Source organism: Castor canadensis, chromosome 12 (genome assembly GCF_047511655.1).
Source record: "Castor canadensis chromosome 12, mCasCan1.hap1v2, whole genome shotgun sequence".
NCBI lineage: Eukaryota > Metazoa > Chordata > Mammalia > Rodentia > Castoridae > Castor > Castor canadensis.
The window spans coordinates 2,271,732-2,296,742 of NC_133397.1; the positions used below are offsets into that span (position 1 = coordinate 2,271,732).

The following is a 25,011-nucleotide window of genomic DNA, read 5'->3' on the forward strand; positions in this document are numbered from 1 at the left end:
GCAGCAGTGTGAGGAGGTTGGAATCGATGAGAAGGCTTCTGTATTAAACACCACAGTGCAGGTCACAAAGGGGTATTGACAGAACTGCTGACAGTGGACAAAAAAAGGGGGAGAGAAAACCAAATTGATCTCTGCAGAAAATAAGTTACAGATTAATCACCCTTCTACAAGACCCTTCAGCAATGACTTGGGGTCTGAGGTTGTGCTCACCAGCTGCCCACAGGGAGGACAGCAAAGGAGGGCCAGTGAGAATTCTAGTTTGTGGCCCCTCAGGCCTCTCCAGGGCATGCTCCCAGCTCAAGGACTCCACTCAGCAATTTTCAGACTAGGAGTGGCCCCCTCTCCTCTAAATGTCATCCCAAAACCTGCTGTGAGCCTGGCATATAATGGGAAAGGATTTCCTTTTGTCTCTGTAAGCTTCCCACACCAAAACACAAGCTGAAGGGGACTGGAGGGCTCACCTTGGATTATAGTCTGACTTCCCGCATGTGTCCTAGAAGGTGGGAGGCCACAAGGGTGCCTCGCTCTGGGCCCGCAGGTGTCCACGGGCCAATCACAGGTTCTAAATTCCTTCCATTTGCATGTTTTACTTTCAAAGTTCCTGTGAGATTTGGATGATACTGCACAATACAGTGATACATCTTATTTAAAAAATTTTTAAATAATGATTTTTCCCTAAATACTGTCTATGCTCTAGGAAAACAGGGCAACTCTTAATTTCACATCGAAGACTGCATACATTCAGTTTTTAAATGTTAACAAGTCACTTAATATTTTAGAAACTCCTACTTCTGTGCCACATATTAATAATGATAAATCATTATTCATGTCATCTCTTTAACCCAGCAGGGTGAAGAAAGGATGTATTAGGATTGTAAGGTGCTAAGTAAGCATGGTAAGAACAAACACATACAAGATGAGGCTGTCACTAGAGAAATCTACCCAGAAAACGTTCTCAATCCCCTTGACTAAGCAGAGACAATGTGGCCTACACAGGTAGGTGTGACATTATCAGTTGAAATTTCTTGATTTTTCTTTTTTTAAAGTTGTTACTTTGACATAAACAAATGCCATGAAATTCTGAATGCATGTAAAAACACATTTAAAAAAGAAAAAATATTAAGGAATCAAGTATGAAAAACATACATGCTCTATGGAAGACAAAGGGTTCATAAGAAGCAAAACTTTTTTCCAAGAAAGCAAGTGCTAGTAATTATTTTTATGACTCATATGAGTACATTACAAAGCTAGCCAACACTGTGAAGTTAATATTTTCTAAGTTCTCCTACTCAAAAGTGTGATTTTTAACCAACTACACTTTGGAAATCCCTTCATGGAAAAGAAATCACCAGCAACTGAAGAGCATCCTTCACCATCCCACTTCCCTTTCGGATAAGGCAGCAGAGTCAGCACCTGTGTCAAACTGGGCCTTGTGCACAACTCAACCAGCTTTCAGCTGTCAACCAAAGCCCAGATCATCCAGTTCTCTGATTGATGACTCAGTCTACTTATTAACTATTTCATAAATAATGTCAAAATTCTAAACATATATGCATTAAGAAGTACATTCTATGCTTTTGTTCTCCCCCTCCTTCTGGCCGAAGTACTTAACACATGGGTATGAAAGTAAAACACTGAAACCTGCTGAAATTGTTGAAGAAAGGGGGAAGGGGATAAGTGGTGTGCCAGGGGGTGAATTTGGTTGGGGTACATCATATTCATGTATGAAACCCCTTTGTACAACTAATATATGCTAATAAAATGTCAAAATAAATAAATTATTCACCTAAAAAAAAAAAAAGGAAGTGTATTCTGAATTTAGCCTGAGGTCCGATTCCAAAAACACAGCAAGTGAAACCTCCAGGATTCTTTTACTTACCACAGCCTGGCTGGAGCTTTCCTGCAGATCCCACAGCAGGAGGTGGTTATCAGCCAATGAGATGACTTTCTTCCCATCTCCCATCGGCTCCCACGTGACACTAAGGGGAAGAGAAGTGTCAAGCATTAATGTGGACTTGGAAACCCCAGGTTTGTAGCTCAGAGCTTTTACAGTCATTCTTCATGATCCAGAAAGCTCTCTCCCTAGCCCAAAGATACGAAAAGGACTTTTTTACATTGTTATCTCATAAAGTTTTAGGCGGTTTTGTGGTTGCCTCACTGATATTCACTGAATTATGCCCCTCAAATTCCTCTGCTGGAGCAGACCCCCAGGGTGACAGTATTTGAAGATGTGAGGTGATTAGGGCTGATGAACTTATGAGGGTGGGGTCCCCTTGATGAGGTCAGAGTCCCTGTAAGAAGAGAAATCAGAAAGCTTGCAGCCTCTGTCACTCTCTGCCACATGAGGACACAGCAAGAAGGCACCCATCTGCAAATCAGGCAAGGGCCTCCCCAGGAGCTGAGCTGGCTAACACCTTGATGTTGGTTTCCAAACTCAGGAATATGAGAAACAGATGTCTAAAGTGTTCTCCATGGCATTCCAAGCTGACTTGGACTCTCACTACCATGTATTTTACGAGTGACTAAAAAAGGGACAGCCAGGGTCCCATGTGGATGGGCAGAGAGTTGTAAGAAGGCACAGAGATGGAATCTTAGTGTGGTTTTAATCAGGTTACTCCAGAGGCACCTGCACACCCATGTTTATTGCAGCACTATTCACAATAGTCAAGTTATGGAAACAGCCAAGATGCCCCACTACCGACAAATGGATTAAGAAAATGTGGTATCTATACACAATGGAATTTTATGCAGCCATGAAGAAGAATGCAATCTTATCATTCGCAGGTAAATGGATGGAACTGGAGAACATTATTCTGAGCGAGGTTAGCTTGGCCCAAAAGACCAAAAATCATATGTTCTCCCTCATATGTGGACATTAGATCAAGGGCAAACATAACAAGGGGATTGGACTTTGATCACATGATAAAAGCGAGAGCACACAAGGGAGGGGTGAGGGTAGGTAAGACACCCAAAAAACTAGATAGCATTTGTTGCCCTCAATGCAGAGAAACTAAAGCAGATACCTTGAAAGCAACTGAGGCCAATACAAGAAGGGAACCAGGAACTAGAGAAAAGGTTAGTTCAAGAAGAATTAACTTAGAAGGTAACACACATGTACAGGAAATCAATGCGAGTCAACTCCCTATATAGCTATACTTATCTCAACTAGCAAAAACCCTCGGTCCTTCCTATTACTGCTTATACTCCCTCTTCAACAAAATTAGAGAGAAGGGCAAAAGAGTTTCTGCCTGGTAGCGAAGGGTTGGGGGGTTAAGGGGGGGTAAGGGAGGGGGTGGGGGGAAGGGGGGAGAAATGACCCAAACATTGTGTGCACATATGACTAAAATAAAAAAGAAGGCAGAGAGAAGCATATTTGGGGTAAAAAGTCACATCTTTTGTAAAAGGCAAAGACCCGAAGGGGATGGAGGGCAGAGCTGAGACCACAGCCTGATGGCTCAGGGGCAGGCCTATGACAGGAAGTTGCTTCTTCATGTCTGAGTCACTCAGTCAATGTGAGCCAGCTTCACATTGGATGCAATGTACATTTTGAGGCTAGCAAGAGACCAAAAACCATGATCTCTGTGCTAAAAGTCATAAAGGGATCGGGAATTTTAAAATGTGGTCACAAACATGGACTTTCATCTTCTCTGATAAAATTCTTAACAGTGCATACAAAGAAAAGAATTTCATTCCACACTCCAGCAAGTGAGATGGCTGAAGACATGGTATGGAGCTATTCTCTTTCAGATAACACAATGCAGCTGACTGGGGTACCTCAAGAGCACCTCCCTCATGCCATCATTAAGACCTCAAGGAGCATCCTCACTTTCAATCACAATATTAATACCCCCAAAGCCACAATTCCTCACAGTTTCAGGAACACACAAAGCTCACAGTGTGTGGTCACAGTACACCACTCTATATATTTTAGACAAAGAGCTTACTACATCTTTCCTGATAGTAACTAGAAAGAGCATATAACATATCCATAAACAAAATTAAAACCCCTTAATTGGAAAGGTCCATGAGTCTGCTCCTTCAATGCATGCTGACCAGACTCCTCTCATAGTCTGTTTTTGAGGTAAACTCATGTGGAGTCAGAAAACCTGAAGTGACCTCCAAGAAAAAAATGAAACGTGGAGAAGATGGAAAGGCAGTCCTGCTGGAGAGGAATGCATCTGGTGCTCAACACCTTCATCACTTCAGGGAAATGTAGCAACAGATGCAGCAACAGTGATGGTCAGGACAGTATAAACAAGGTTACAACTTGAAACTCTGTCCCCAAGCCACTCAGAGAGCTGGAGATTGACAGCCAGCTCACAAGTCATAGGGGTAAGTCTGCAGCCTAGGACTGACCACCCGCCTCCTATTGAAGCTGTTGGCCACTCCATAATCCCCAACTACTTTAACGACACACGCTATTCCTGGCTGCCTCCTTTGGCATAAGAACACTTGACTACCAGGCGGGTGGCATGGCTCCAGTGGTAGAGTTCCTGGCTAATAAGAACAAGACTCTTAGTTCAAACCCCAGTACCAACCCCAAGAAAGAACACTTGGTGGCAGCAGGCTTTGAAGTCAGGGCCTCATGCTTGCCAGGCAGGCACTTTTACCACTTGAGCCACTCTACCAGCCCAGTTAAAGCTTTCTGAAATACAAACCCTTATATTCCCCACAATGACCAGCAGCATTCATGGTACACCTAACTAATACCTGATAATAATTAATTCTAAGTAAAAGTAAAGAATTCACTGATAATTAGTTCTTAGAATACAGCTAGCAACTCCTGAGTGGGAAAAGTTTAAAGACCTGTCTCCCAACAATGAGAAAGAACACTTTTCAGTTCTAGCACCACCATCAGGTAGCAAGTTGCCACCACAGTCCCCAGCCCAGTCTCATCTACCCTCATTCTACACACGTGGTGATGTGACTTCCATGTCCATAGGGAACAGACCTGTTGGACATGACAAGATGGGGTGGTTTCAAACAGGGATGCAGGTGATACTGCAAGCTGACTACTGTCAGCTGTGGGTGAGAGGGAAAGAAGCAAAAATACAGGAATCAAAACCACCCAATAATCGGGGGCAATTCATGCTAAATTTCAAACAGCAGAATATACTTGCACAGCTCCAAGGGCAACTCTGTACTGTCCTTGCATGAGTGACTGCCTCAGTCAAGGGCAAGGGGCACTGTGATGACATTCAGCAAACTCTTGCTAAAGAGTAGCAAATTAAAAAAACATGTTTTAGAAAAGTTTCCAAGTAAAATTAAAAAGCTTCTTCACAATAAAAGAAATGGTCTCTAAATTGAAGAGGCTGCCCACAGAATGGGGGAAAATCCTTGCCAGCTACACGTCAGACAAAGGATTAATAACCAGAATATGCAGAGAGCTCAAAAACCGAAATCCCCCCAAAAATCAATGACCCAATAAAGAAATGGGCAAATGAACTGAACAAAGTGTTTTCAAAGGAAGAAGTCCAAATGGCTAAAAAACACATGAAGAAATGCTCACCATCCCTGGCCATAAAGGAAATGCAAATCAAAACCACACTAAGATTCCACCTAACTCCTGCAAAATGTCCACCATCAAAAACACCACCACCAGCAAATGCTGGCAAGGATGTGGGGGAAAGTAACCCTCATACACTGCTGGTGGGAATGTAAGCTAGTATAACCACTATGGAAAACAATATGGAGGCTACTTAAAAAACTAAAAATAGGTCTACCATATGATCCAGCCATACCACCCCCAATATATGCCCAAAGGAATGTAAGTCAGGTTACAATAAAGACCCTCCACACCCATGTTTATTGCAGCACTATTCACAATAGTTGAACTATGGAAACAGCCAAGATGCCCCACTACTGACGAATGGATTAAGAAAATGGGGTATTTATATATAATGGAATTTTATTCAACTACAAAGAAGAATGAAATTTTGCAGGTAAATGGATGGAAGTGGAGAACATCATCTCAAGTGAAGTTAGTCAGGTTCAGAAGACCAAAAGCTGCATGTTTTCTCTCACATGTGGAATACAGACCTAATACCAATACAGCAGTATTATGAAAACAGGTCACGCTAAGGGGAGGTCACATACGAGAGGGGGAATGTAGTAGAAGGAAGTTAAGAAGGTGAATGTGGTTGATGTACTCTCTATACAAGAGTGAATACAGAATTTTTAAACTTGTTGCTGCCACCATAAAAAGTGGACCAAGGTAGAAAGAAGAAAAATAGAGGAGATGAATTAATTCAGGTTATATTATATATTAGAAATACATACATAGAAATGTCACAAGGAAACTCCCTGTGTAGTTATCCTAAGCAAACAAAAATGTCATTTTTTTTTCATTTACAAAATTGGAGAACAAGAGGGCAGAACAGGTCCTGTCTGGTGGAGTTGGTACCAGTGGGAGGCAGGGAGGTGCTGGGGAAAAGGTGTGGGAGGGTGAATACAGTGGAAATACTGTGTACACATGTATAGAAATGGGAAAATGATACCTGTTGAAACTATTCCAGAAATGGGGGGAGGCAGAGATAAAGGAGAATGGTGGAGGGGGTAAATTCAACTATGATATATTTGATATATTGTAAGGAGTTTTGTAAATTTCACTTATCAAGAGACATGTGCACACATATGAATGAATATCAAATGCAAGGTTGCAGAGAATTGAAACTGAAGCCCACACTCACTGCTCCATTCCAATCTAACAGCACAGAACATTACAAAGTGTAGTGTATGTGACTGCTAGACATTTCTCTAGGAAACACAACCCATCAGTAGCACCTTCCCCAGAGGACCACAGGGTCCCAGTGTCTACACGTGCTCCAGGAGCGAGTGAGGAGACGTGCATACTTCCCCTCAGGAGACCATGCGCTGTTGCACCTCACCTCCTCATCTGCAGATCTGTGTCTCCTGCGTGTGGCCAAGGGAGGTATTTCTCTGAGGAAAAAGCTCATATTTCTCAGTAATATTATCAGAGAAAAAGATAAAATAAGTTTCAAGTGGCTGTAGAAGTAACGTTTTATATCTGAAAAGGAAAAATGTATTTTAATTCAAAAAAGAAGCCAAACAAGCTTAAAGGGCACAGGAGATAGTATTGATTTGCTTTGGAAAATAGCTTGGTTTCACGTTCTTACAGGTGAAGGTTTTAAGAAATGCTTCATTTCATGGACACAAAGTCTACCGCCACTTGTGTTCTGAAGGTCACGATGAATATAAAAGGTTGCAAGGATGGCTGAAATGAACACAGGAAATGGAAAGCATACTGATAGAGCCACGGTTTTCACCCAAGTCTGGGGAGAGCTGTCCCTGCTCTGGAGTCCTGAAGAGAAATTCAGACAGACTGAAACCCATGGCCTGGCTGGGCAGTGTAAGATGTCATCACAGGCTGGCCTTGGGAGAGGTCAGAGATTTAAGTGCACGAGAGGTACACAAAACCAACTAAACAAAGAAGGCTGGGAAGGTTCTAGAAAAAGCCACAGAGGGGATGTATGTACAGTATCATGGGAATTCCCCTAAAGTCAGTCATGGTTCTGCAAGCCCAGGTTCCTGCTGAAGATAAACATCAAGCAAAAACAGTCAGGAGAGAAAATTCAGAGTGTAAGCACATTTTAGCATCCTACAAATGCGCATGACTGAGATGGGCAAGGTGTGTCATTCCTCTTGACTGGCCCAGGACTGATGCTGGGAAGGGCAAGTCATCTACAGTGAAGTAGAGAGTTTGCAGATTCTGGGGAGAGATGGAGTAGCTGGGGACAGCACCTGTTTTTGCTCTAATCACCTTTCCTGTGGACAGAGTGGGGTAGCAGCACCACTTCCTCCAGGGATTGGCTTTGGTCCACAGCAACTGCAAGACCATCCCTTGTCCTTATCGGTGGCAGGTGTACTGTCCCTTACACTGGCCATCACACACTGTCAACCCTGAGTGTTCCAGCCACCCCTTCACGGTACATGCAGCGCACAGCAGACTGAGAGGCACAGACGAGCACTGCACCTGCACCTGCTGAGAAGGGTGAAGACTTCCTTATACTACTCTTAGCACATTCAGTGCACTCTAGATGCAAAAGAAGAAAACCAGGAAAAGATTCTCTTAATCAAGCACGGGAAAGATCAAGCCCCTTCCAGAAGGCTTGTGATGAAGAGGCTGCTAGGGAAGCCATGCTCATGCATGAAAACAGGTGAGCAGAGTTTGGTGGGGCCCTCAGGACCTTCCATTCTCACCCTTCAAATTGGCCCACTCCCATTCCAAGGCTGAAACCTGCGTGGTGTCTCCAAGTCACTGAAGCCAAGTCTGACACGTCCAGCATGGACACTATCCTACGCTGGCCCCCAGTGCATCTTTGACTGGTATCTCATTTTTACCTTGAATTCCAGATGTTCATAACACAGCACCACCACCCTCTCCCCCCGAGCCCCCAGCCTCGCGCACACATCAGGAGGACTACAACAGAGTTGGCGCTTTTCCTGACACAAAAGCACAGGGGCACTCTTTTAGATCCCTCTACCATTCTGAAACTCTACAGGGAAGATAAACAAAGCTGGCTGAATGTTATCTATTGTCTCTGACTTGCTGCTTTTACTTCAATCTAACCTGACAGTTTGGTCATGACTGTCATTCTAGTCCAGCCAGTTGTCTGGGAACATAGTTTTCAAATTCCTGCCCTCCCTGCCGGTCCTGCATACCAGAGCACAGCCTCCTACAGAATGGGCCATCATCCCACCTCTGGGCCTTTACTTGCTATTCTCACTCAGCAAAACAAAGGAAGCTTACATTGTTTGATTCTATGGAAATACCATCCAGGTGGTTTTAGCTCAAGGGCCACCTCATAGGAAGTCTGCTTCAACAAAGGGGCAATAATGACTGGCATTGATGGCCACATGGCAGGCATTGCATGTGCTATGGTCACATTCTCCCGATTTTACAGGTGAGGCTGTCCAACCAGCAATACGGGAATCAGACCAGCCAGGAAGCCCACATATCTTCACTCTGAAGTTCACCTCAAAGGATGGTGGCATCCAGCTGGACCACGGTCAGGAAGGAGCAACTCTGCTGCAGGCTGCACACGGCCAGGCAGGGGCACTCCATCATGAAGCCAGTCTGCTGCTCTGCCATGGCTATCCTGTCCTGCAGTAACTGCCCCCAAATGACTCCCATTCCCCTAGCTAAATCACAACCTCCCCACAGGAACTACGCTGGACTTGCCAAATCACAGGACCTGCACATGACTCAACTAAATCCCTGACTTCAGTGTCACAGGCAACACCACAGCCTACTGGAGCCTCCCTTCATCTAGGCTCACCTCTCTGGGCTGCTGTAAGTACTAAGTTATTTGTCAATCCCAGTGCTGAAGTCCTTTAATGGGGGCGGGAAGCCATATGGTCACATTCTTTCAGGGAGGGACTGTTTCCCCACGTCCCATGGCCCTGACATGTTGCTCTTTCTTTATTTGGGTTTGCTTTTATGGAAATTTGGTCTGTAACCCTGCCCTTCCTGGCCTTGCATGTCTTCCTGCCAGCACTTGCCACTCTCCTTTTTCAGTGAGCTTGGGACGCATACACACTCACATCTAATACATACTGTAAACAAAATATTTTTTAATAGCTCCATAATAATTTATTAGATACTGTGTTTTATGTACTTCTTTTTTTTTCCTTTTTCTTTTATTATTCATATGTGCATACAAGGCTTGGTTCATTTATCCCCCCTGCCCCCACCCCCTCCCTTACCACCCACCCACCCCCTCCCTCTCCCCCCCCCAATACCCAGCAGAAACTATTTTGCCCTTATTTCTAATTTTGTTGAAGAGAGAGTATAAGCAATAATAGGAAGGAACAAGGGTTTTTGCTGGTTGAGATAAGGATAGCTATACAGGGAGTTGACTCACATTAATATCCTGTGCGTGGGTGTTACCTTCTAGGTTAATTCTTCTTGAACTAACCTTTTCTCTAGTACCTGTTCCCCTTTTCCTATTGGCCTCAGTTGCTTTTAAGGTATCTGCCTTGGTACTGGCACAAAAACAGACATGAAGACCAGTGGAACAGAATAGAGGATCCAGATATGAAGCCACACAACTATGAGTAACTTATCTTTGACAAAGGAGCTAAAAATATACGATGGAGAAATAGCAGCCTCTTCAACAAAAACTGCTGGGAAAACTGGTTAGCAGTCTGCAAAAAACTGAAACTAGATCCATGTATATCACCCTATACCAAGATTAACTCAAAATGGATCAAGGATCTTAATATCAGACCCCAAACTCTTAAGTTGATACAAGAAAGAGTAGGAAATACTCTGGAGTTAGTAGGTATAGGTAAGAACTTTCTCAATGAAACCTCAGCAGCACAGCAACTAAGAGATAGCATAGATAAATGGGACCTCATAAAACTAAAAAGCTTCTGTTCATCAAAAGAAATGGTCTCTAAACTGAAGAGAACACCCACAGAGTGGGAGAAAATATTTGCCAATTATACATCAGACAAAGGACTGATAACCAGAATATACAGGGAACTTAAAAAACTAAATTCTCCCAAAACTAATGAACCAATAAAGAAATGGGCATGTGAACTAAACAGAACTTTCTCAAAAGAAGAAATTCAAATGGCCAGAAAACACATGAAAAAATGCTCACCATCTCTAGCAATAAAGGAAATGCAAATTAAAACCACGCTAAGATTCCACCTCACCCCTGTTAGAATAGCCATCATCAGCAACACCACCAACAACAGGTGTTGGCGAGGATGTGGGAAAAAAGGAACCCTCTTACACTGTTGGTGGGAATGTAGACTAGTACAACCACTCTGGAAAAAAATTTGGAGGCTACTTAAAAAGCTGGACATCGATCTACCATTTGATCCAACAATTCCACTCTTGGGGATATACCCAAAAGACTGTTACTCAAGAGGCACCTGCACATCCATGTTTATTGCGGCACTATTCACAATAGCCAAGTTATGGAAACAGCCAAGATGCCCCACTACTGACGAATGGACCAAGAAAATGTGGTATCTATACACAATGGAATTTTATGCAGCCATGAAGAAGAACAAAATGTTATCATTCGCTGGTAAATGGATGGAACTGGAGAACATCATTCTGAGTGAGGTTAGCCTGGCTCAAAAGACCAAAAATCGTATGTTCTCCCTCATATGTGGACATTAGATCAAGGGCAAACACAACAAGGGGATTGGACTATGAGCACATGATAAAGCGAGAGCACACAAGGGAGGGGTGAGGATAGGTAAGACACCTAAAAAACTAGCTAGCATTTGTTGCCCTTAATGCAGAGAAACTAAAGCAGATACCTTAAAGCAACTGAGGCCAATAGGAAAAGGGGACCAGGAACTAGAGAAAAGGTTAGATCAAAAAGAATTAACCTAGAAGGTAACACCCACGCACAGGAAATCAATGTGAGTCAATGCCCTGTATAGCTATCCTTATCTCAACCAGCAAAAACCCTTGTTCCTTCCTATTATTGCTTATACTCTCTCTACAACAAAATTAGAGATAAGGACAAAATAGTTTCTGCTGGGTATTGAGGGGGGGAGCAGGAGGGGGTGGAGTGGGTGGTAAGGGAGGGGGTGGGGGCAGGGGGGAGAAATGAACCAAGCCTTGTATGCACATATGAATAATAAAAGAAAAATGAAAAAAAAAAAAAAAAGGTATCTGCTTTAGTTTATCTGCGTTGAGGGCAACAAATGCTAGCTAGTTTTTTAGGTGTCTTACCTATCCTCACCCTTTACTTGTGTGCTCTCGCTTTTATCATGTGCTCATAGTCCAATCCCCTTGTTGTGTTTACCCTTGATCTAATGTCCACATATGAGGGAGAACATAGGATTTTTGGTCTTTTGGGCCAGGCTAACCTCACTCAGAATGATGTTCTCCAATTCCATCATTTACCAGCGAATGATAACATTTCGTTCTGCTTCATGGCTGCATAGAATTCCATTGTGTATAGATACCACATTTTCTTAATCCATTCGTCAGTGGTGGGGCATCTTGGCTGTTTCCATAACTTGGCTATTGTGAATAGTGCCGCAATAAACATGGGTGTGCAGGTGCCTCTGGAGTAACCTGTGTCACAGTCTTTTGGGTATATCCCGAAGAGTGGTATTACTGGATCAAATGGTAGATCGATGTCTAGCTTTTTAAGTAGCCTCCAAATTTTTTTCCAAAGTGGTTGTACTAGTCTACATTCCCACCAACAGTGTAAGAGGGTTCCTTTTTCCCCCGCATCCTCGCCAACACCTGTTGTTGGTGGTGTTGCTAATGATGGCTATTCTAACAGGGGTGAGGTGGAATCTTAGTGTGGTTTTAATTTGCATTTCCTTTATTGCTAGAGATGGTGAGCATTTTTTCATGTGTTTTCTGGCCATTTGAATTTCTTCTTTTGAGAAAGTTCTGTTTAGTTCACTTGCCCATTTCTTTATTGGTTCATTAGTTTTGGGAGAATTTAGTTTTTTAAGTTCTCTATATATTCTGGTTATCAGTCCTTTGTCTGATGTATAGTTGGCAAATATTTTCTCCCACTCTGTGGGTGTTCTCTTCAGTGTAAACAAAATATTAACCAGCCCTAACTAGGCACTGACAGAACTCTCCTCTGGGCTCCATACAAGAAGCTGACACCTTGCAAAACCTCAGTTTAACCTCTGTGTTATTGTACACTGTAAATGGAAAGTCACATAAACCCATGGAAAAATTTAAAACTCTGAAACGTCACCATCACCATCCCTTGCATTCCCACCTACCAGAGGTGACACACTAGTTGTGACATAGGCTTTCAAGGTCTGTTCTAACACACACTTGTATGCTGAGCATCATCAGATAATACCTACCGAATTGTGATCAGGCTATCCATCATTGTGTGACTTGCTGTTCTAACTTAAAACATGTCCTGACCACATTCAATGTCAAATAGGTATATTTCTTTCCAGAAGCTTTACAGAATTCTACTGTATGGATTCCCATAATTTTAAAACTTAGTTCCCTACTATATGACATTTCTGTTTTGCCAATTTTTCACACAGCTGATCCACACGATAAAGCTGTAAGTGTCTTGGAGATACACTTCTGGTATCCTTAAGGATCTGATTCTAGAACTATAATGGCTAGGTTGAAAGCAGATGCACTCCTTGACTGTTCCTCAGAGGGTACACTCCCACATTCTTGTTGACCTTCCTTTCAGCCATAACTGTGATCTTGGCCACTCTGGTAAGAACTCCCCACCCACCTCAAAAAGTGTATCTTTGTTGCTTTCACTTGCATCTCCTTGGCACCCAAGAAGTTCAAACATACCAGCTGCTCACATTCTTTTCTGAAGGCAGGCCAAGGAGCCTTCACAGGAGTGTGGGCGGCCATGCATAGGCCAGTCTTCATCAGTGCTCAGCCAGTGAGCACAGGCCTAATGGGTGAGGCATGATAGTGCTAGGGAAATCACCAGCTTTTCTTTTAGTATTTAATCACATCTTCCATATTGCAAAATAAGAATCACAAAGTTATTCACAATATTAAATGAAATGTATAATTTGTCTGGCAAAAGTTTACAATCTCCAGTCAGTAGTCAATACTCCAAGCACATTGAGCAGGCACCAGTCAGCCTTCTCCACAAAGGGCTAGATGGTCAGTATTCTAGGCCTGATGGGCCAGCTGAGACTTCTGGACTTGCTTGGCTCCCTCACTGCAACACAAAAGCAGCCACATGACAACATCAGCAGCTGTGATTCAATAAAACTGATTTATAAAAGCAGACAGTGGCCTGGTTAGGCCCAAGGGCACCAAAGAAGGGAGGAGGGGGCAGTGCCGCCTGTACAATTGCTAGAGGTAAAAAAGAAAATTAGCAGTAGTGCAGAGCACTTCATTTATTCAGAGTGACTCATTGTGCTGAGTCTTTTACCAATGTGATATCCATTACAGTATTACAAAATACACATAGTCCTCCATTTCAACTTTGAAATTGATGCCAACTCACTCTAACTTCCCTGCTCCAAGCATGTTGGATGCTATTATGAGACTTCCTCTTCCCTCCATCTTTCCTGGCATATGGGTATGGAGCCCCCAAGCCTGTGGCCATGCTCTGCATCAGCTGAGGATGACCACATGAGAAGGGGTGGTCCTTCATCCCAGCTGCCAGGGCCACAGGACAAGACTCTTCAGGTTAGACTGGAGAATCCCAACACAGGGAGTTCAGAGGAAATAAAAAGGACTAGGCCTGTGCTAGTATTGTCCAGGGACAGATCAGTATGAGCCCTAGCAGGAGAAGCAGAGAAAGCTGGCCACCTGCTCATCTTTGTAGCCTTACAAACTGCTTCGCCCTGTAAAAGTGTATGGCTGCAGTGCTGTGTTACAGTGGCAACCTCCACAAAGCCTGGCTTCTCTTCTTCTCACACTCTCTTCCTATGCTAGACATGTTCCTGCTTTGTATAAGAGATCTGCTCTCTTGTCTGGTGGGGGTCCCCATGCTAGGCAGAGATACCTCTGCAGTCAAAAGCCACGTCTTCTGGAAGGGAGCAGTGCCATGCCTGCAGCCCAGTCCTTAAGCTTTTCATCAGCTTTTTTTTCTTTCCTTCATGGGGTAGGAACTTGAATACTCATAACAATAGCTTTCTCTTCCAAAAACTGTGAGTGAAGAATTTCAGCAAAGTCACTGTTCAGCAATTTAAGCTCATACATGATTTCATCAACAACTCAGAACAATGTGAGGCTGACATGCAAACTTGCAAGTGAAAACTTCCCCTGGGAGCCATGTACAGGTGGCTCTTACCTATCATACCAGCTACTTGGGAGGCAGAGATCAGGAGGATTGAGGTTAAAGGTCAGCCCAGGCAAAAAAAGCTAGTGAGACCCCATCTCAACAAATAAGCTGGACATGATGGTTCAGGTCTGTGATCCCAGCTACATGGGAGACTTAGGGTCATAGGATAGTGGTCTGAAGCCACTCTGGGAAAAACATGAGATCCTACCTGAAAAGATAACTAAAGCAAAAAGAGCTGGGGGCGTGGCTTGAGGCCTTGAGTTCAAACCTCAGTACCATCAAAGCATTTCCCTGGGAAAAGTAAATCAAGAAAGGAAAAAGAAATGAGACTCTTCCATCTCCAGGTACCTGTTACTGACTCTTCCCTCTTCAAACCCTTCTAGGTAAAGCAAAAGAATTAAAAGGAGTTTAATTATGTGGAGTTTCAGGTGGCATTACTTCTGCTGTGGCTCTTCATTTACTTGGGCCATCTGACACCTGGAGGTCAGGACCGCTGCCATCCACAAGTCAGCAGCTGCTTTGACTCACTAACAATGTTCTTTGGAAACACATCTGTGCACACTCGCCAGCACACCACACACACAACCAAAAGCTCCCTGTGACTTCCCAGATTAACTGGCAGGGGCCTGGAGTAGGCCACACCTCACAACTGCCTGACTTTCCCCACCACAGACCCAGCAGCAGCAGAAAGGCTTCCAGGCTCTGTATCTACAGCACTTTAGGTAAAGCTCAGAATGGACTTGTCATTTCAACTCCAAGTTATGACAGAACTTATTTAAGTAAAGATTTGACTCGTTTACCACAAAATGCAAGATTTTAAAGGTATAAAACAGTATGCAATAACCAACTTGTCTTTGACAAAGGCACTAAAAATATATGATGGAGAAAAAGCAGCCTCTTCAACAAAAACTGCTGGGAAAACTGGTTAGCAGTCTGCAAAAAACTGAAACTAGATCCATGTATATCACCCTATACCAATATTAACTCAAAATGGATCAAGGATCTTAATATCAGACCCCAAACTCTAAAGTTGATACAGGAAAGAGTAGGAAATACTCTGGAGTTAGTAGGTATAGGTAAGAACTTTCTCAATGGAACCCCAACAGCAGAGCAACTAAGAGATAGCATAAATGAATGGGACTTCATAAAACTAAAAAGCTTCTGCTTAACAAAAGAAATGTTCTCTAAACTGAAGAGAACACCCACAGAGTGGGAGAAAATATCTGCCAGCTACACATCAAAGGAGTGATAACCAGAATATATAGGGAACTTAAAAAACTAAATTCTCCCAAAACTAATGAACCAATAAAGAAATGGGCAAGTGAACTAAACAAAACTTTCTCAAAAGAAGAAACTCAAATGGCCAAAAAACACATGAAAAAATGCTCACCATCTCTAGCAATAAAGGAAATGCAAATTAAAACCACGCTAAGATTCCACCTCACCCCTATTAGAATAGCCATCATCAGCAACACCACCAACAACAGGTGTTGGTGAGGATGCGGGGAAAAAGGAACCCTCTTACACTGCTGGTGGGAATGTAGACTAGTACAACCACTCTGGAAAAAAATTTGGAGGCTACTTAAAAAGCTAAACATTGATCTACCATTTGATCCAGCAATACCACTCTTCGGGATATACCCAAAAGACTGTGACACAGGTTACTCCAGAGGTACCTGCACACCCATGTTTATTGCAGCACTATTTACAATAGCCAAGTTATGGCAACAGCCAAGATGCCCCACCACTGACGAATGGATCAAGAAAATGTGGTATTTATACATAATGGAATTTTATGCAGCCACGAAGAAGAACGAAATGTTATCATTCGCTGGTAAATGGATGGAATTGGAGAACATCATTCTGAGTGAGGTTAGCCTGGCCCAAAAGACCAAAAATCCTATGTTCTCCCTCATATGTGGACATCAGATCAAGGGCAAACACAAGGGGATTGGACTATGAGCACATGATAAAAGCGAGAGCACACAAGGGAGGGGTGAGGATAGGTGAGACACCTAAAAAATTAGCTAGCATTTGTTGCCCTTAACGCAGAGAAACTAAAGCAGATACCTTAAAAGCAACTGAGGCCAATAGGAGAAGTGGACCAGGAACTAGAGAAAAGGTTAGATCAAAAAGAATTAACCTAGAAGGTAACACACACGCACAGGAAATTAATGTGAGTCAACTCCCTGTATAGCTATCCTTATCTCAACCAGCAAAAACCCTTGTTCCTTCCTATTATGGCTTATACTCTCTCTACAACAAAATTTGAAATAAGGGCTAAATAGTTTCTGCTGGGTATTGAGGGGGTGGGGGGAGAGGGAGGGGGCGGAGTGGGTGGTAAGGGAGGGGGTGGGGGCAGTGGGGAGAAATGACCCAAGCCTTGTATGCACATATGAATAAGAAAATTAAAAAAAAGAAAATGTGGTATCTATACACAATGGAATTTTATGCAGCCATGAAGAAGAACGAAATGTTATCATTCACTGATAAATGGATGGAATTGAAGAACATCATTCTGAGTGAGGTTAGCCTGGCCCAAAAGACCAAAAATCCTATGTTCTCCCTCATATGTGGACATTAGATCAAGGGCAAACACAACAAGGGGACTGGACTTTGAGCACATGATAAAAGCGAGAGCACACAAGGGAGGGTGAGGATAGGTAAGACACCTAAAAAACTAGCTAGCATTTGTTGCCCTTAATGCAGAGAAACTAAAGCAGATACCTTAAAGCAACTGAGGCCAATAGGAAAAGGGGATTGAATAGGTACTAGAGAAAAGGTTAGATCAAAAAGAATTAACCTAGAAGGTAACACCCATGCACAGGAAATCAATGTGAGTCAATGCTCTGTATAGCTATCCTTATCTCAACCAGCAAAACCCCTTGTCCCTTCCTATTATTGCTTATATTCTCTCTACAACAAAATTAGAGATAAGGGCAAAATAGTTTCTGCTGGGTATTGAGGAGGGGGAGCGGGAGGGGGTGGAGTGGGTGGTAAGGGAGGGGGTGGGGGCAGGGGGGATAAATGAACCAAGCCTTGTATGCACATATGAATAATAAAAGAAAAATGAAAAAAAAAAACAAAACAAAACAAAGCAGGTGCTCTACATGTGCTCGAGCCACACATCCAGCCCATTTTGCTCTGGTTATTCTGAAACTAGGGTCTCACAAACTATTTGCCTGGGCTGGCCTCAAACTATGATACTCCTGATCTCAGCCTCCCAAGTAGCTAGAATTATAGGCGTGGGCCTGGATTTGTTCTTGAGCAAGGACGCCCATGATAAAAAAGAAATGCCTTTTCACACCCATCATCCAGCATTTCCTCCTAGGCTCAGTCAGAAAGGTGGAGCCTCAATGCATCCTTCCTCCTGCCAAAAACCCCAGGTTAGACTTCATGCAAGAAAGCATGCTTTGCGATCAGGGATGAACAACACCACTGTCCCAGGACACTCCTTCAGCATCCTGTAAGTGCTTCTACACATGACCCCACTGAATCTAGGCTACTCAATGCCTACCCAGAATGCCTGTCCCAATTCACCCAGTCAGCAAAGTGATCATCTGCCAGTCACACTTTTGCACATGTTCTTCTCACAGGTATGTTTGGGGACACCTTAATTCTACAAGAAACTAAAAACTGACTTTCCTGAAAGTGGCCCATCACCAGGCATCTATGGACCACAGTGGCCTTCTTGGAGAAGCAATGCTCTGGTCATGTGCGGGATGGTTCCCGTAGGAAATTCTCCTGCATGACACTCAATAAAGAAAATCTACCACTTGGACCCAGTCTGAAATAGGCAGCTGTAGGACAGGAGGCAGGCCAGATAGGTGGAGTGGGCAGCATGGTGTGGAAGCGAATGGTAGAGGGGGCATAAGGATGCATCTATGCACATCCACACTCACAGTGCACAATGTTCTGTTACATTCACCAAGAAGATGTGGGGGAAAGGGACAGGTAGGCAGGAGACTGATGCCTAGAGGTAGGATACTGGGTCAGAAAGTTTGTTAAGGGACCTGGTCAAGTGTCATGGCTGGTGAGTCAGGACCACACTCTAGTTCGAGCTGCCTTGGCCAAGGACACAAAGAAGTTTGAAACTGAATGGAACTCAAGAGCCTCACCTGGATGACAACCTAATACCAGAGAGAGTGCATCTGAGTAACACCCAAGGAAGAGGCTGCAAACAGCCTTTGAGAAGTGACTGCTGCACCATGTACAGGACACCACAGGCCAAGGGACAGAGGAATGTGACATGCACCAGAACAGCAGGGCCAGGAGACATTTCTGGATGGGATTGGGGGCAGGGGTGTAACTTGTTTAGAGGCAGCACTCACTGAGGATCTGCAGAGTACAGGCCCTGTGCTAAGCTCCAGGTGGCATTCTCCTTCTTACTTTAGGAGGCAAATCTTACTGGATGGTTTCTTAATGAACAGAGGACAAACTAGATGCAATACATTGAGCAGCCGCCCCTAGCCAAATGGATCAATGCGGCAGAGCTGAGATACAAACCAAGGCTTCACTGTAACTTCAGGTCTAAAGAGGCCTGAAAACTCACCATCTTCAGCAGCTGGCTGGCCTGAAAACCAGCAAGATGACTGGAAAAGCCCCAGCTGCCGCCTAGGGACTTAGAAGCAGCTGGCTGTCCTGCCTCTGCTGTATTCGCACTCTGAGGAGCAGGCCGGGTCCACTCTGTCTCCTGTGGCTGCACAAGGTGCATATGAGCCATCTGAGAGGAAACTCAGCCAAGAGATCCCATGCACAGCCACCAAGAAATCCCATGCACAGCCACCAAGAAAACTCAGCCAAGAAATCCCATGCACAGCCACCAAGAAAACTCAGCCAAGAAATCCCATGCACAGCCACCAAGGAAACTCAGCCAAGAGAGCTCATGCACAGCCACCAAGAAGAAGGTCAGGGGGAAGAGGAGCCTTTAGCAAATGATGAGTCATTAAACTAAGAAACAATATCCAGAGATCTAAACACACACACAAAACATACCTGCAATTAAATACTCAGACTACACCTATGGTATCAAGAGTCAGAAGTGAGATAGGAGTACATGCGTCAGTTGCCTGACTGACTGAATTCTGGCCTGGTGCTAAGCCTCTCTGTCAGTTTCCTGTCTGCCCTGTGGTGTGACAGGTGTGTGCCGGCATAGCATGTTTGTGGTGACCAAGTGCACAGATATGTAGAACAGGACCTGCACATAGCAGGCACTTGGTAAGCTTAGTATTACCGATGCAATTGGATCTGTGCTTGATACCACCCTGCAGGGGAACTGGGGAACCTAGAGGAGAGGCCATTCCTGGATTTTCAGGAGACCTGTGAGGGTGGCACTATGGGCAGGCAAGGGGGGGCCACTAGTTGTCCCCCGATGCCCAGCCACCTTTGTAAGGAGGACTGTCTGGCCTCAAGGGCAACAGCCTCTCTCTCTCTCTCTCTCTCTAGAAAACCAGGAACATTAAAATGACCCCCAAATGCACCAAAAAAAAAAAAAAATTCCATGGAGATGTATTTTAAGGAAAAAAGTCTCCAGCAGAGGCTAGACATTCAACTCTTTGTTCTGAAAGGCATCCAAACTCAGCTATGATTCGTTGTCCTGCCCAGCACCTCCCCAGCAATCAGATGTCCAGATTCTGTCACTTCTATAGCACCCAAGTTTCCTCTGGTAATCTTCCCTCCAAGTGGGCCGGCCATCACTGGAGTCCCCAGAGGTCTGGTGACACTCCAGGACACCAGGAGTTCCTGTCACATATATTCTCCATACATAGGAGATTGGCAATGGAAATGCAGGGCTAGCAGTCCTGCCAGGAGGCTGCTTATTCTGTTTTGCTTTTAGGGCTAATATGCAAAATGGAGCAAATCCTCACTCTCTGATACATACCACACCAGAGTGCAGGGATGCTGGAGCCAAGATGTCTAGTGAAAGCCCAGTGTCACGCAGGCCCATGAGCTGAGCCTGTGCACTGCAGGCCCTCAGGGTCTGAGGAGGGTGAGCCTAGGCTGATGGCTTCCTTCCTCACGGAGAAAATGCCCAAGGAGGTCAGCTAAGCCGAGTAAGTGCAGCTCTGAATGAGAGGGCCTTTGGGCACTGAACACTGATCTCTGAGGGGACTCATGGCTGTGTGACCTCCGAATTCTAGAGTGCAAAGGAACTTCTCTTTTCGTGATGCCCTAGAGCTGCAACATGAATAAGACACCAGGTAACCCAGCACAATAACTGCTGAGTAAAATCACTGTGGGGAGAGTCCCTTCATCATATACTTCATTACTTATCCACGGTTGATACATCTGAAAAGAGCTGTTGTTATTTTATAGGTAGCCATCCCTAGACTCATTACTGTTTGCAGCATACCTCACAATAGCTGGAGTCTGCAAAATGCAATAAAAAGAAATTCTATTTTATCATGGATCATCACTGAAACCAGTGCCATAAACACAAGAAAACAGCCTAGAATTTCTGCCACACTTGCCGCTCCAGACTAAGAAATTTACTTCTTTGTTCGTAAAAATCACTCACTTTTCTGTTTTATCACACTCTACCAATGAATTTGAGAGGACATAAAACAATATTAACAAATCAAGAACAAAGTAGCACATACCTAACACAGCATGGAGAGAAAACGTGAGAAAAGGCCTGCTTCTGTAAATAAACCCAAATAAGATAAAACATCTGAACTTTTTTGAGGCGGTTAACAAGGACCACAGTCACAAGCGTGTTCCTAATTCGGCAGGTTTCATGTCACCGACAAAACATCATTCTCTTTTTCAAGTAAGTGATTCCAAAATGAATGATCCCTTCTGGATTTTAGCCCCTGAGGTAAGGACAGTTCCATGGACACCAAGATATCCTCAAAGCAACCTTGACACAAAGTTGAATTCATTCCACTTGCGTATGTGCTCCCCACTTTCCCAAAGCCATTCAGGATAGAAAGCGGGGGTGCAAGACACCCAACAAGAGGGTGGTACAAACTCCTAAACAGCGTAAGTCACACCTTGGCAGCAGCCACAGCTGCTGGGTTGCAGACTTCACTTGTGCACTCTACTCTAGGCGCATTCTGAAGCTGATACTGAACAGACAAAGGAAAGACTTAGGAAAAAGATGTATTGATAAGGTAGTGATCAAGTCACTGGTCACCTTTAAGAAAAGAACGTAATAAATTATTTCCCCAGCCCACAAGTCTCTCCTAGGATTTGGCGATATGGTTGATTTCTTCCTTCTTGACGATTCCCAGTAAGCATAACCAGCTCTTCACAAGTGTTACAAAGATTGGAGAAAGAAACTCAAGTGCCACACTATGAAGTCAACAAGCCACATATGGAATACTTCCAGTGACAGATTCATGTTGATGTACTGCCTGGTAACTCTTGTGACAGACGAACATGTAACTTGACACCTGGTGACTTGATTATTAAAAGTCTATGCTTATTCTGACATCTCACTGGGACAAACTTACAGCTCCATCAAGCAAATAACTCCATTTTCACCCAGACAAAAAGCCAAGGGCAAATGCAGGCTGCAAATGAGGGAGAAGGTATTTTTGTCAGAGGCTTTCCATCTCTGTGGAGTCTAGCATCACTAGTTAACAGTCTGAGTACCACTCCACAGTACACAGCTCAACAGAGAAGCTCTCTAATACCAAGAACTCAAGCGCAAAAAGACAGCATGTGCAGGAGAAGCCCTCTATCCTCAACACCCACCTCTGCAGGGGTGTCCCAGGGTCTGGGCATGCAGCTCCCTGGGGAGGACACGGGGACTTTCTGCCCCAGAGAGAGCTGAAGGAGCACAGCTAGGCTCAGAAGGTCATTTTAATGAATGCATTCAGAATTCACTCCAGCCCTGAAGCCCCGTCGGCACTCAACATGCACACTCAGCCAATGGGTCTCCTCACCAAAGCTGCTTTGACTGGGCCCAGGGTGGCAATGATGGCATGTGCTCTCCTGCAAGAGAGGACGGCAAGCCTATTGTGTCCACCTGACTTCCAAGGATGCATTTCACAAATCCAAGCATTCTTCTCCTTAGGGATCAGCATGTTCAAAGGTAGCTTTTAAATTACAACATTTTGAAATAAAACACTATCTAAAGTCTGGGTAGCCTTTTGATCATTTGAATAAGTTCTTTTTCTTCTGTTTCTTCTCCTTCTTGTCCCTCACCTCCTGTTTTTTAACCAGTAGAAAAGTCAACTATGGATTACTGGATCTCAAGTTTAAATAATCACAAACAGAACTTTAAACCAGTTAGAGTCTTCAAGGGCATGACTGGCCTTCTGAAAGAGAACTGGGGAGCTCATTCTTTCCCTGTGCCCTGTGAGGACAGTGAGATGAACAGGGTGCCATCTATGGGACCTCAACAGACACCAGACCTGCTGGGGCCTCGAGTTTAGATTTCCAGCCTCCAGAACTGACAGGAATGAAATTCTGCTATTTAGTAGCCACCAGCCTGTGGCATTCTGTTACAGCGATGGAATGCACTAAGCTTCTCTATTTTCCACTAAGGATACTGGTGAGCCTCTGCTTAACATGTTCTGAGAAATACTAGCTTGATTCATAAGAGGATTAACTAAAGTACACTTCTGAACTGTATGATATAATGGAAACTTGGACTGAAGTCTAATGAAGAATATGAATTTCTCTTTGAAATAAACAATTATCTATGCTTTCTGCACTGTACGTTCAGATCTTTGCATTCTGAATCTTCCCAGAGTCAGCTATGTTGGTACATTGCATTTTACCAAGTACTGTGTCACAACGTTCCCTTCCTAATACTAAACTTCAGTAACAGTTGCACGGGCAAGGGAAGCTCTGACACACATTCCCGTTTTACAATGGAAACTTCAAGCAAGCTTCAGTGAAGGCATTTTTATGTTTTATAGTTAAATATCTTATTTCTATAATTTTTTTAAAAATTGGAGTATTTTTTAAAGATCAAGAAATAAATATACTAAGAATGCAGAATGTATGAGCAAACGTCAACACTTTCTAGAGGACACCTGAAAGCACAGGAGCATGATGAGTCCGGACAGAAAAACACACCCATGCCAAACCTCAGTTTTACAAGGATTCTCAGCAAAGAACAGAGGCATGACTGGGTAACCATTTGCAAAAATTACAAAATAAGGTTCATATCACATTATGTTGCAAAATAAAAACCAGAAAGACTTCATTTTAAGAAGGCATTTTTATATTGTCCTATAACAACATGCAATCATTCATTTCGTACACAAATTAAGAGATTAGGCAAAATTTTGGGCTTCTTTTGAAATCTAATGGACAAAGTCAGTATTGAGCCAGGAAGCAGCTTCTGGTGTCCATTTCAACAACCTTCTGCTTAAGTATATCTAGGACAGGTAAAACCAACAGGCCAGCATTGGTACGAATCAATCTTTAATGTGAAACTGTCCTGACCACGAGGATTCTCTATTGTCCTTAGCAGAACAATCCTACCACGGATCTTTGGAAACTTAAAACAAGCTTTCTTACCCTCAAAGACAACTTTTGCAAGACGACATCTACAGATCTACTCTTGGTAACATTTAACTTAAGCCAATTTCCACTGTTCTGTCATAGTGACCAAAAAAAAAAATGGAGATGAGGCCAAACCCTTTTAGTTTGGATAAAATATCTCCCGTCTGGTGGGCCTACAAAAGCATGGCTTTTCTTTCCCTTCCTCTCCTTTTCTGCCCCACCATTCCTGCCCTTTTCTTCCTTCTAATAATCACCTTAACACGCATGCCAGTCCTCCCAGGTATCCCTGCACATTCAGTCTGTCTGGCATTTCAGTGTGATAGTTATTCATCTGCACGGGAGGGGTTTTCTTCTCCCAGCTGCTGGCTCAGAAGCCGAGGTCAGCTGGCCACCATGCAGTGCAGCCACTTGGAATGCTGCTATAGGAACAGTGATATGTAGAAAGAAGCATGCTTAACTGCATCCACCACAACACCACCCCATGTCCCCACACCCTGATCCTGGCAACAGAAGCTGGGGGAAACCTGCCCCCCATCCTTCCAAAGTTTCTGATTACTGATTTTCGTGACTTCTCCTTTAAGGAAGATTTCATCACTGTTTTTCACTGAAAAACAAGCGATTTGTGTGACTACTGCTGACACACCACTGGGAGAAGGGCATACAACACGAGTGTGCCATGGTTCTATTGTTTTGGCTTGGCTTCCACTGGCTGGCAGGGAGCATTTACCTGCAGCCAAGGTGCATGACTCCAGAGCAGCTGGAGGCCTCTTGATCATCAAAAGCAGATGAAGAGCCACAGAGT

General features: G+C 43.8%; 1 protein-coding gene across 3 annotated transcripts in view; it reads right to left on the reverse strand.

Moving 5' to 3' along the window:
* The window catches only part of Eipr1 (EARP complex and GARP complex interacting protein 1), a 149,733-nt gene that overhangs the window by 23,064 nt on the left and 101,658 nt on the right, over positions 1-25,011 (reverse strand). For all 3 annotated transcript variants that reach the window (XM_074049085.1, XM_074049086.1, XM_020174616.2), the window contains one exon: positions 1,880-1,979. In XM_074049085.1, the coding sequence (XP_073905186.1) occupies positions 1,880-1,979 (100 nt within the window). The remainder of the gene's footprint in view (positions 1-1,879; positions 1,980-25,011) is intronic.